The sequence below is a fragment of the Triturus cristatus genome, chromosome 6 (assembly GCF_964204655.1).
Source record: "Triturus cristatus chromosome 6, aTriCri1.1, whole genome shotgun sequence".
Classification (NCBI taxonomy): domain Eukaryota; kingdom Metazoa; phylum Chordata; class Amphibia; order Caudata; family Salamandridae; genus Triturus; species Triturus cristatus.
The window spans coordinates 1,429,425,955-1,429,439,874 of NC_140589.1; the positions used below are offsets into that span (position 1 = coordinate 1,429,425,955).

Below are 13,920 nucleotides of genomic sequence, written 5' to 3' on the forward strand. Positions count from 1 at the left end.
CCTTTCCTGTAAGAATCTGATATTTTGTTGTGCCTCTCGTTTACAGATGAGTCCTTGGTATATTTGTATACTGTCTAGTTGTTATGCTGGGAATAACCAACTTTTTATCGTTCTTCAAGTCTTCATCATGTCCTTGTTTGTTCTAATGTTCATTGGGATGGAGTTCCATAGTTTGGCTTAGTTTATGGAGAAGAATGTACCTCAAATGTTTTTTTCTTATACTCTGATCTTTTTAACTGCAGTGTTAACCTCAAGCGAAACTTCTCCATGCTGGAACTATTTTGGAATTCGTTTTTTTTTCTCTGAATGAATTCAGGGCCGTTACCATTAACCAAACACACAAAAGGACAAGGGAGGAATGCTTGCAATGAATCTAACCAATAGCAATCACTTGGGTAGCATTCCAACCCATCATTCTTTTGCCCACTATGCCACCTCAGTGTGCACCCAGCCATATGCAGATCAGTCTCAACTATGCTCCAATAGGATCAGTCCAGACCAAGCCTTTACCATCTATGCTGGAGTCATGCATAGGAGCTTTTACAAGCATATCGTTGTGGTAGGTAGTCAGTGTAAAGTCTTCACGAGGAGATATGTGAGAACCAATGTTTACATGTAGTAGTTGTAATCTTGTTGCAGCATTCTGAATTTTCTGCTAAGGCAACGTGATGGAAGGAATGCTTGAATTAAGAGGACCCTCCAAGAGGACCTGGCTTGGCAGTTCCTGCTGGAGCATGACCAAGCCTGATTTTCATATGGCTGATTCTAATCTAAGGTGGCAAAAAAGCAATGGACTGGGATGCAGCCCTGAGAAATTACGAGTGGCCGAGATTAATCAAGCCTTCCATCCATCACTTTTTTATAGGTTGTATTGTGACAACTTAAGTGCCACTGGTATGCCCAAACATCGGTCCCGATCTCACTTTGCCACTAGGACCAAGTTGCACCTCACTGAACAGACCCGGTTAGGCCAAAACCAGTCTGGATTGCTTTTGTTCTGGTTCAGAGAGGACCTGGTTTGGCAGTTCAGGCTGGACTGTTTGGATTGGAGCAAGACCGAGGCTGATTTGCATATGGCGAGTCTAATCAGAGGTGGCATGGTGGGCAGAAAACACAATGGACTCGGATACCGCCCGAGTAATTACCAGTGGCTGAGATTAAACCAAACCTTTCATACATCACTTTAAAAAAAATTGCGGTCTGAGGTTTCTGCAGTCTTTTTAGGAGTCCTAGTGAGGGAGGCATTTTTAATAGGACATTAGTGTAATCCACGTTTTGAGAGCGTGAGTGATGTAGCTGCTTGAACCCTAGAAGGGAATCCTTGGTCTTGGAAGATACATTGAAGAATTTTCGTGCTCTAGAATGAGGATTTAAATTGTTTATCCAAGGGAGTGTTCATTGAGTGTTCCCAATCCATGATAACTCTACAGTTTTGTACCTCCTCTGATATTTTTGTTCATTTATCAGGGACAGGGGAATCGTATGTTTTCCAGTTGCCACTGGTGAGTATTTCTGCTTCTGAAGCATTTAGTTTGAGGTGGTTTCAAATCCTCCATTCGTCCATTGCTATGAGACCACTGACGACATTTGATTTTCCTATGTCCTTGGGGTTTTCCAATTTCAGTGTTTTCTGCATGTCTGCATAATTGTAACATATATAAGTAAAATGCTATTGATTAGCTCTGGTAGTAGTTTTGTGTAGATATTTAACAGAAAGGGTGGGAGGATAGATCCTTGTGGAAGTCATTTTATTTTGCGTTGTAAGGTTTGAAATGAATACACTAGTCCTGTTGTGTAGGTAAGATGATTTCCTTGAACCTGAGCAAGAAGGAAAACTGTGACTAAAGCTGCTGAGTGGTTCAGAAGTACAGGTACGGCTTTTAAGTCAGCAGTATTTTTAGGTCTCCCCAAATCATGATTGAGGATGATTTAGTGCCAGGGTGTAATCTGGTCTCTGAGAGGAAGAGGTTATTTTCTGTGTACTGTGAGACCTGGAGGAATACTGCTCTTAACATTAATTTGCAGAGGCAGGGTCCATTAATTATTGGCCTGTATTTGTTAGGGTCTTGGGGCATCAGATTGTTTTCTTGAGTAATGGACAAATGAAAGCTTTCCTCTAGAAAAACTCCTGTAGGTAAGGAATTGTTTATTGTCTCTGATGGGGATAGCTACAGATGCTGATAGAAGAATATTTTTGAATGTTTGCAGAGGGCAAGGATCCGACCAGCAGTGCCCTCCCCAATATTGCGGAGGAGTGTCGCCCCCCCCCCCCCCCCCACGCTGCCAGTGCCACAAAAGTGAAAAAAAACGGTAATGCAATGAATTACTGTTTTATTTTTCCCTGCTCCCAGGCTGAGCAGTGTTTGAGTGTGGGGCATTGCTGCAGACTGGCAGTAGGGGAGTGGTGCTCTCTCTAGTTTACACTGCGCATATCACTTTAACCGGCTGTCTTGCGATGCCCAGCCTGACGTTTTACATGCACTCTGTAAACCTCTCCACCTATTTGTCTCAGACAGCTGGATGGAGAGCAGGCACTGGCCTCCTGTGCCTGCTGGAGCAGCAAGGCGGCCCGCTCCAGCCAATCATAGTGCTGCTCTCCTGGTGCTCATCTGCAGGATGAAAGCAGCATCGGGATTTGCAAAAGGGGGTTGCCTGAGGTGCTGTAGTGCTGACAGCATCCAAGAAAGAAGAAAACAAGGAGGAGTGCATGGGCAAGTACATTATTTTTTTTTTTTTAAATATCTTTTTGGCCCCAACTGGGTTTGGCTCCCTGTCCCCTCATGACTTCCCCAGTGTTGAGGGACACCACCCGCCACTGTGTCTGACACAGTTGACTGGGCTCTGGTCTTTTCAAGGTCTTGAAATTCATACATTGAGGTTCCTTGAAAGGATGTGAAACCTTCTGGAATATTTTCTGTGGTGTTTATTATTGTGTACTCGGGCGGCAGTTTGGACTCCTATCTTGCTTTCAAGAAAGTAATGTGTCTCCTTTGCGTATGTAATAAGTCGCTAGCATATTGCATAAATCTTGAGTTAGTTAGTTTGACTGTTTTCTGGATTACACAATTCTGCTTTAATATTAGAGTGTTTGAGCAGTGTGTTTTAAAAATAATGTAAAGTTATTTTTATCATTGATTTGTATATCTTGTTTTGTCTGTGTAGGCATCTTTTGTCATGAGGGTTCATGGATTTATACCAAATTCTTCAACGTGTAGATATTTGACCTTTTATTTCTCCTAACTCTTCGTTCATCCTAGAACCTATGTTTTTTTTGTTGCATTGTTTTACATTTTTCTTTAGATTTAATATGTCAAAGGGTGAGGTCAGCAATTCATAAACTTTAATATTGAGTTTTTCTTCACATCCGTGTTAGATGTTAGCTGCACTTCAGATCGCCCATGTTCCGTTTGTTCCATAGTCTGTAGGATGATGTCAGTAGATGAGTTGGCTGACCTTTTTTGTGGAATTGTGTGTGAGAAAGTGACAATGGGCCAATCATCACACTGTCAATTTATCACAATGTGATGATTGGACCAAGAAACTGGAGAAAGTCTTTTGGATAGTAATTGGTTCTGGATTGCAAAAGATGACATCTAAGGTATGGTCTGGTACACCAGTGGGAGTGGTGTCAGTCTGCTGTAAATTTGAGTGTCTAGGTCATACTTATTAGTGTTTGTTTGAAGCATGATAGGTTTGTTATACCAAATGTTAAGATAAACAAGGATACATAGCTTGTGATTTTTAATGGATTACTGTTACCGCATCAAGAAAGGCATCTGTCAATTTGTGGAGGGGACTGTAGAGTAGCAGAAAATTGCAGTTTTAGATGGGATTAGGATTGCAAGTGATGAGCAGGACTACAAAACCTTTTTATCACAGCTAGTGCCAGGCATATACACTCTTCTGGACACTTTCTGGACCTGTGGAATATTTGAAGAAAACTCAACCTTCTCTTTGTAACCCGAGAGGATACCTGAAGGACTGGACCTGCTCCCTCTTGTACCCAGGACAAAGACTTGGACTCCAAGGGTCATTTGGCTGAACTACTGTGTGGCCATAGGGGGACAATAAGCTGCAGGATGCCTTTTTCTGGAAGTATCCATCCGACCAGTGGCAACTGGACCCTGCTGTTGGCCTGTACCAGACACCCAATGAGTCTGAGGTTGGGGCCTTGGAAGTATACTCTTGAGGTGAATTGGGATTGAAAGGGCTAAAGTCGGAAGGTAAAATCTTTGACCAGGGCAAACCTGGTTAATGTATACGCTCCTTGCTCCCTCCATCGCGGTTGACACCAAAATGCATATAGGTCCTGTTCTATTGCGACCATTGATTATCTTTGGCACTCTGTGCTTCTTGACACAATTTATAGTTAATATTCGTTTTCCCCTATTGGGTTTTTGTCATTTTGTTTATTATATTTAACTACATTTTTTCTAATTAGTTTTGAGATGTTGATTGTTTAGCATTTTGACTTTATTACTGTTTTAGTACTGCATAAATACTTTACAGAGTGCCATAAGTTGGCCTCTGTTTAATGCCATAGTTACAACGGGGGTTGAGCTCAGGTTAATTTAGTGACTGGAGGGTTCACCCTGACAAGGATTATGATTATTACTAGAGGTGGGTACTTACCACCCTCAACTAATACTCCAATTTCTTACGGTGCAAAAGAGGGAGTTAACCAATTAAGCATACATTATTGTAGGACTGCAGTGGAGACAAAGGATTCTGAACAAATGTGCATATCGGTACACAAAATAAAATTCATGCATAAATCTATCCAAATTAACGCTGATAGGCTTCTTCTAGTGTTTCTAATTGTAGTTTACAACTCCAAGTACATGTAGTGGAGGAAAACGTGGGATTTAGGATAAGAATATGCATACTGCACCATATTATCACAACGAACCAAATACCGAAAAAAACTGAACAAGAGTTTTGGCAAGTAAGGCTGGTAGCTTACACCACATAACAAAACATATATGCATTTGTAAAGTGCACGTTCAACTGTGGGCATCTTGGCGCTGAATAACAGATGTTTATTGTTACCCAACTCAATGGTACTCGTTTTACCAACCTCCGAAGGATGAAAAGGCTGAGTGGACCCACCGGGATTTGAACCTGTGACCATAAGGTCAAACACAAGCTCCTAGAGTGGACACATTAGTTTGTTACCAGTGAAGAGACTTCTGCTGTTTGAAAGGAACATTTAATTGTGCTCTCTGATATTAAACTAGGGGTGCCCAAGATAGGATTGGAAACATTTTATAGATCCTCAGTAACACAATATTGGTATGTTCTGATCCGGGCACTGTAATATCTATTCAAAAATACAATTTAGACATTTGCCATTTAAAAAAAATTAATTTACAATAAGAATGCATTTCCAGATTAATTACAAAATTTCTGCAGTGACATTAAAATTACACTTTCAAACAATGCATCATAACAAAGTTGATATAAAACACTATAATTGACAATCATTTTGGCAGTTACTAAAACGAGCGCTGACTGGTTGAGACCTCAATACACAACTGAAAACACCCCATTCTGACATGATTACACCTACAATGAACTGTGTGCTACTTTCTATCTAAATCATTGAAACAATTCTTGGTCACCTGCCAGCTGGTAATATTGTCTGTGTCCACTTTCAGATTTCATGCACCCTACCTTATGGGCTACAAAGTTTACTGCTAATATGTATTTAAAAGGGAAATTTGTACCTATTTAAAAGGGTTATTTTCATCTGTTGCACTGCACGGTTAGCACTGCAGCAGTCGCCCACATTGGGGTAGGCCTAAAGCCATGTTTACTTTGCCACTGTAGTGGATTGCACAATAGCTGTTGCTTTCATTATTGACACTTAACTTATGCTTTGTGCACCATATACTAGCGGTGCAAAGGAAAGTTAAATATATCAATCAGGAATAGGCCAATTAAACCGGGTCTAAAGGGGGGCACATGCACTTTATTACTGGTTAGCAAGGGTAAAGAGCATAGAGTTCTAAAGCCAGCAAAATAGGTTGGGCAAAAATCAGGGGGGGTGGGGGTGTGGAAGGGAGGGTTTGGTCCAATCATACACTCCTCTAATGGAATTGTTTGAGGCTAGCAGTGCAGAGAAGCTGTTCTTTTCAGTATGTTCTATTGTTCCAGGCCATTGTTTCTGTCCAAATCAGAATAGCATATATTTATATTAATGCCCAGTATGTGGAAGGCCCTGCATAGATGGCCCGTCTGACTAGTTCTTTATCTCCTGTATGCAGCTATCGAAAATTTACTTTCACATGCACATAATGCACAACTGCAGACTTGTTTTGGATGGTGGTGAAACCTTGTCAAGGAAATAGCTAGAAAAAATTTACGAGCTTCATGTAGGATACTAAGAATTGATGCAAGAACTCACAGGTGTTCCCTTTCTATGGAAGGTTTTCTGTATTTCAGTGTTTAAGAACTGCAGGTAGACAATGTAGTGTGTTCTTTTCTATGATATTCTACAAGGAAGGCTCTGCTCACAGTGGGCACCAGCTGGGGCTTTGCATTACAATAATTCCTATTTAATGACTGATGTTTTGTACTGCAGTTGGAAAATCCATATCCCTTTGAATTGTTTTGCAATTGCTTGTATTGAGTTCACAGCTAGACGTCTTTCTTTCACGAACAGGCAAAAAACCGATGAAATGTACTCAAGCGTTGGTTCCAAAGTCCACATGAGCACATTAACATTTTTATATTTGAGGGGAAAATGGAACTTAGTCTAGGTCGGTTTTAATTAAAATTGTAGTGAGTGAGTAGACGAAATGGGAAAACTGCAGTCTCTCCGTTTGTAGAAGCATTAGCTTGTCTGTTCGGAAAGCTGTTATTTTTCACAAGTTGTGAGATTGTGCTTACCTCCCTTTCACCATTCCTTGAATAAAATTGTTTTAATTGATTTTGTAGAGTGCACCCATAGTCAAATATGTTCATTTTTGCTGTTTTTATCAGGCCACTAGTTACGAAGTATTTAGAATTTACAATATTTTTAACATCCCAAAAATTAATTACGTACAAGTAGCCAGGGTGGACGACTGGAGGTGCAAGCCATGGGTCTCCTCTACATCCTGTGATCATATGTTTGTGATGCATCTTCGTGACTCTTTGGGTCTTTTTATGGGGTTTGGGAAAAGGGCCAATCGGGGCATGGGTTGACCAGCTTGGCGTGCGATGGAGATTTGGCTTTCTAAGAAAAGTTATATTTGAAAAGAAGAAATGGTCATGGTCAGTCCATAAAGCTGTGCTACATGCCTTTTTTGATGTAGAAGGATCAGTTGCAGCTAATTACAGCATTACCCTAATAATTAGTGAGAGATTTCCCTAGGACTTTCATTATAAAATTATAATGAACATATCTTTCTAACTTGCTAATAAATTCTGCGTATCCTGTACAATCCTGCAGTTGCTATGTAATGCCAGCATCAAGATTTCGTGGACAACAGCACATTCATTTTTAAAATACAGAATATTTATTTGTACCCCTCCTTCCAGATTAAGATTGATCTGGAAGCACAGAGCCGCATATCTTAGATTGCTCCCAGTCCTGCACATTGAAAGCAGAACTGTGCAAATAGTACATTTTGGCACATTTTCTAGGGAATAATAGTATCGTAAATTATTGAAATGTATGTTATTCAAATTCTCTTTTCATAAAATGAAGAGTGGCAAAGATTTCAGTGTTTCGGGGTGAGTTTAGTTTCTGGTTCTGTAATCCATTCGGCCATGATTCTCAAACTGCTAGCATCATCTGTATCCTTGTAAATTTTGAAACATGACATGACATTTGATCACAGCATATTTATAGAAGTAGTAACCTAGTTTTGCATTGGAAAAGGTCCAGTGTTATTAATGGGTCGAAAAAGCCTTTATTCATGCATAATAGAACACTGAGGTAGGTGAATTATGGGAGAGCAACTACAGAGCATCCTAAGAGGCTGGAATATCACAATTAATTTTCCTCAATCAAAGAATTCAGTCTCCAAGAACTCAGATTCTGGTAGTCGATACACCTCTAGATACCATGTCTTATTATCTAAAAATAGATAATGCCTCTGCATTTGTCAGGTCTGGGTTCATTCCTGAATACTTGGAAATGAACGAATCTCTAACCAGCCATACTCTCAAGATCTTTGCAGTTTTACAAAAATAAGAGTCAAGAGAGGAACTGGTGAGATATGGTTTTGGTGATTCTAGACTTTCCTCCAGAACTTTTTTACTGTTTTTAATACTTAATTCATATTTTTGAATCCTTCTCTGCATGGGGTATAATTCAGTTTTGTTTTTTTGTTTGCAGCTTGCCTATCAGGTTCATGAACCCCAACAAGTTTGATCCTGCAAATTCAGAAACTTTATTTTAAGCCTGGGCAAAGCACTACGCTACGCTCGCGTAGTTTGCGAAGTTCGCGCTACTTCGCACTACGCGAACTGCACGTAGCACAGTGCGAACACGCGTAGCGTAGTGCTGCGTAGTGCTGCGGTCATTTTATGCTTGCTTGCGGTCCTCAACGTCAAGTTGGCGACCGCGAGCAAGCAAAATGACATCCCGGCGAGACTTTTTCCTTGTTCGCGATCAGCAACATCAAGTTGGCGATCGCGAGCATGGAAAATAAACCTCCCGGCGAGATTCCCAACGCGAGGAGGTCAGGTTTCTCATTGCGAGTGGTCGCGTATGCTCGCGACCGCTCACGATGAGAAACTACCAGTTCGCGTTGAGAAAGCTGCCGCTCGAGTAAAAATCTACTCGAGAAGCAGAAAACTACAGCTCTCACCGTGCAAGATGCCATTTTCAATGATTGCAGAGTGCCGGTTGCTTGTCCGCACTGTGCAATCATTGAAAACGTACTACGCAGTTCGCGAAGTGCTACGCGTAGCTCGCGTAGTGCGAACTGCACTTTGCGTAGCTTCGCGAAGTGCTACTTCGCGAACTACGGCCAGGGTTACTTTATTTTCCTTTAATTCACACCGTCCCACGAGCCCTGGATGATTTGTGCACTATAACGGAAGCCAGTTCTGAAATCTGTCTTTTGCTTTTTAAATTCTCTCAAAGGCATTACATATATTATACTTTCTTGTTGTCTGCTTGACTAATCCCTATGGCTCAAAAACTTGACTGTCAGTCGCATACATCTTTTTTTCCACAAACCAAAATGCCATTGCAAATCTTGTCATTTTCATCCAGAAATTGATGTCACTTGCTTATTCCAGTGGGGATAATAAATACTTTTTGAGGACTGTTCTTTGCATGGTTACTGTTTTGCATCTCTTTGCACTGAACCCCGCGTCGTTCACATCACACTTATAAGCTTACTTATAATACTAGATCATTCAATTCACTACAATACGGAAAATCTTTTGTACTGTTCATTTGGTTAATATAACAAGGTTGATTTGTAGCAGTTATGTAAATGTACAGATTTTTAGAAGGATATAGGCAAGAAGACGTACAACAAATGATTAGTAGACGAAGAGCCACTATGCTGATTGATGCTTATTTACCGAAGTTCCTGTTTGCACAGCGTTATCCTGTGATTCGTTTTTTTAAAATTTTGATCATGGCCACTGATTGGAATATTAATGAATAAGCACTTTGGTGGTGGGCCTTCACCCAACAGCATTGTAAAATCAGTAACCGTTACATACTTTTATACTTTTTTATTTTTATAGTGAATATGTTTTGTTCAACTGAAACATAATGCATATTTCAAAACATTAGCTTTGTAACTATTTGCACTTTAGGATTAAACTTTTGATATTGATTGGTTAGGATCATGATGCTTTCTTATGGGTTTAATTAGGTGGCTGAATCAGTGTCCCAAACACATCTAAGTGCAATAGAAGAAATTGACTTCAGAAATCACACAAGTTTCATATCTCAATTATGGAATTCGCAGACTTATCTAATTCTCCAATTTGGCATGTGAACAAATTATTTTCATTTTACTGTAGAAAGGGGTGTTCTGTGTGACTGTCTCTTTTTATTAAAACAAAGCCAGCACTTTAAACCTCTGATGCATTTCCCTACTTTCACGCTTCGAGATTCCCTTATTAATGTCATTCAAATGAATAATGCTTTACAGTTCAATGTGACTTCTGTTTAGTATGCACATTACAGAGTTCCTTATATATACACTAATACCGCATATTGTTACAGATTTCCTGTGTAATAATGCCAGGGTCGAAATTAAGACTGACTTGGAGAACCTCTGATTGCTTCTAAAGAATATTTCTCTTGTTTCAGGAAGAAGAGATGCCAGAAGTAGAAATTGACATTGATGACCTCCTTGATGCGAATAGTGAAGAAGAACGGGTCTTCAAATTGCAAGTAGGTTGTTTTCCACACGATTCGCATTGATGTTAAGTGATACTCTACTTGGATCTCAGAATAAGCACTAAATTGCCTAAAAAAACTATCAAAAAGCACCATTGGTATGATTTTACATTTCACTTGCTCTGGGATCTTTGGATATATGCCGGGGATTCAGTGAAGGCTTAAAATCTGAAGCGTAGATAATAAAAATATCTTTTATTCATATATTTATATATATTCATTCCCGAAATGTAATTGCCATCTTTCGGAGTGCAGCTGATAATGATTTTGACTGCAACTATCACCCTAGATTTACTGCTCCCATCCATTCACGCAGCTTTGCAAGCACCAAAGTGCATATCAGGTTATTGCCTCTATTTTACCTCATGTGGCAATAAACAGACACAGCTAGGTCTCTGCAGCCAGACATTGAGGGCTAGAAGGTCCAGAATGACATTTAGATGGACATGCTAGCTGATCGCTGGTAGACAGGAATATATCAATTCTTCCCAATTCCTGATGTCTACATTGCAGTGTCACCCATGAGACTACTGTTACAGTTAAGAAACTCTCACAGGCTTACCTTTTGACAAATGAGGGTCTCTTGCAGGGCAGATCTCTGCTGCAACAGTGACCTTTCGCAGTAGGACCAGTATACAGACTTCACTCTTCCTTTTTACTGTGGAAGCATCAGGCGCCTACTCCTTGAATTTGGAAATACCTTCACCTGAAGGATCCTGGATTGGTGGAATCCTGTTGACCAGGGGATGAATTCCCTGTTCACTGGAGAAGTCCTGAGTGGACTGTGGGATGGTTAACCTAGTTGTGGATCCCTCTCGGTTATCCCGGAGTACACTACATCAGTTGGAAATAGTCCTGTGGAGTTGCTGGAAAAAGTACCCTCACTATATTTTCCTTAATTTAGTACTGGATGTTAATTTATTGTGTACATATAAATTAACTCTGTTACATACCAAGGGTTACAAATATGCTACAGGTGGTCTGCGGCCAGTGGAGATCCAGATAGGTGTGTGAGGGAATAAATGTGATGCCTGATTGAAGTTAGCAGTGCAGCTGTAGGAATGTACGTGTTGTGTGACCATGAAGGGGTCTGTGGCATGGAAATTTGTTCAGGTTGATTCTCATAGGAAACCAGAGGGGTTGAGTTGGAGAAGGATGTCCAAACTCACTCTCCTGCCATAAATCTAAAGTTTAACCACCATTCAGGAAAAATCTGCCTGGGTCCCCATCACACTAACCTTGAGTTTAAGAGTAATAGAAAGATGTAAACCCATGGAGCGGTAAATGCTGCAGGAGAGAGATGGACCTCAGGGACCTTAGGTTTTAGATGAAGTCCCAAGATTCTGCCAGGTGCTAATGCTTTAGCAGGACACATGACTGACATATGACTGGCTGCAGGCAGGACAGATGACATGATGGATGTATGGTGAAGTAATGAGTCCTAGGAGAGTACAGGGTACCCTGCTACCATTGTTTAGTGTAGTAGAGGAGGTGAGAAATGTCTTCATCTGGCCCCGCACCTGGGAGTCGGAGTTTTCCTATATTATGGGGTGATGCATTACAGCTTGTCCTGCAACCCCAAAGAACATAACTGTCCACAAAGATCTGCATCAGAGTGGCCCAACTCCCCATGGATTAATCAACAGTTGCACAAAGAAGGACCCTTGCCAATTCTGGTGGGTGGTGCATAGCTCATATGTAGGAAAATAAACCTGTGGGGCCTTTGTACACTCTAAACCCCTAACCCCTTAATTCATCGGGATTAATAAAATAAGGAACCCCACAGGACAATTAGCATGTTCCCTAAATCAGGGCGAATACAAAGACAGAATCGTGGCACTGGAAATAATATATGCCAAGCAATATAGATAACTTGTGTTAAGGGCTTCATCTCCAGGAGGGTAACTTCCTATCAAGAGCTGGTGTGTGTGGTACCCTGCCGGTGATTTTTTTTAATGCGACCCCCCCCCCCCCTGCATTAACCAAAGAGTGGCAATGTGGCAGCACACACACAAAAAAACTATTTCACACCAGGATATGAACCTGTTACTTGAATTGAATTTGCTTTGATGTTCCTCTTGGCTCCTCTTAGTCCTTATGTTGCTCAGGGGCCTGATGTATATGGACAAATGTAGGCATGTAGAGGCAGATGTACCTAGTTGTATGGCAGTGGTCTTCAAACTTTAATCCGCACTGCCCCAGTGGGGAAGAGAAACCGAGCCCCCTTCAGAAGTTTTCACAAATATTTTATTAAATTGGCTATCTTTAAATATGTCTATACATATTTAAATATTGCAGTTACATTCTGTTACTGTTTTAAAATGCAATCAAATACATGTTTGCCAAACACACTTTTCTGGTCAGGCAGTCCTTACTAAGACCTACAAGTATCCCCAGTGTGACTAGTAGAAGTGGGGGTGGGAGGTTTAAAGAATACTTGAGATCCCTTCCCTTTTGACACCTTCTCTCAGCTAGGATATAAATAGCAAAAGATGTTAGTTATGACCCACTACAGAGCGGCTTGCTGTCCCTCATTTTTTTCAGCTTAAAACAAAGCACTGTTATCAGCACAATGCTTCTTTTGGGCAGAGCCTGGCACCACCCCGGGATCACTTGAGGTCCCCCCCTGTGTTTGAAGAACCCTGCGTTATGGTCTATGTACATACTGTTTAAAGTTAAATTAAACCTGGACTAGTGTGCGCCCATTGCCAAATGATGTAAACCGGACCGTTTGTGAATGGAATAACTTGGTCCACGGGTTGCTGCTTATGCCACATACGTACATGGATTACATTTTTTAGATCTTTGATCCAACATTTAAAACACTAGGTACGTGGGCAGGGGTGTCGCAAAATAACAATTTGTATTTTAAATCCGCACTTAGAAACTATTGTTTTGTATCCATCCAGTGTACTGGATACCTTTGGGATTGGTGGATGAGCCTCATTTCATTTTTACCTGTACCCTGCATTGTTTTGTTTGGGAGTAAGACTAAAATCTTCATTAAGAAGACGTTGTCTTTGCCCATTCCCATATTCCATTCTCCATTTTGGAGACACTTGGTGTAAATGGAAAGTAGCCTGGGTGACCTTGGGACGGTCCACAGTATATGTACCTGTGTGACCAGAACATAAAGAACTTGGCAGTTAGTACCAATTGGCACCTAGAAGCTGCAATGCCAGTGTTAATTCAACTTACTGATCCCTTCTGGGGCTGGAAAGTGAGAATCCCTCTTCTGTTTACCTAAAACAGCACTGTTTGTATATTACCCATAGATGCAGTGCTCTGGCGTGTGAGCCTGAGCGACACATTACAGTAAGCTTTTGGTATTTGTGTCTTTCCACTTGTTCACAATGGGACCCGCTCTATACCTTTTGGTAACTGGTTTACTGTTGAGTTTCCTTCCTTTGGGACAGCTCTGCCTGAGAGCGCATCAAAACTGACACCTCTCTCTCTCCCGTAGACAAGAGGACACCCTACACTTGAGCATTAATTAGGATCTTTCATTGCACTTGGGAGGGAATAAATATGGCTGTAGTAGTCTTATTGTCGAATCCAGT

At 40.9% G+C, this 13,920-nt stretch overlaps 1 protein-coding gene across 1 annotated transcript in view; it reads left to right on the plus strand.

Annotated features, from left to right (window-relative positions):
* PPP1R14C (protein phosphatase 1 regulatory inhibitor subunit 14C) overlaps nucleotides 1-13,920 on the plus strand; it is a 261,496-nt gene that overhangs the window by 167,121 nt on the left and 80,455 nt on the right. The window contains exon 2 of the mRNA XM_085612482.1: nucleotides 10,271-10,354. Coding sequence (XP_085468608.1) covers nucleotides 10,271-10,354 — 84 coding nt within the window. The remainder of the gene's footprint in view (nucleotides 1-10,270; nucleotides 10,355-13,920) is intronic.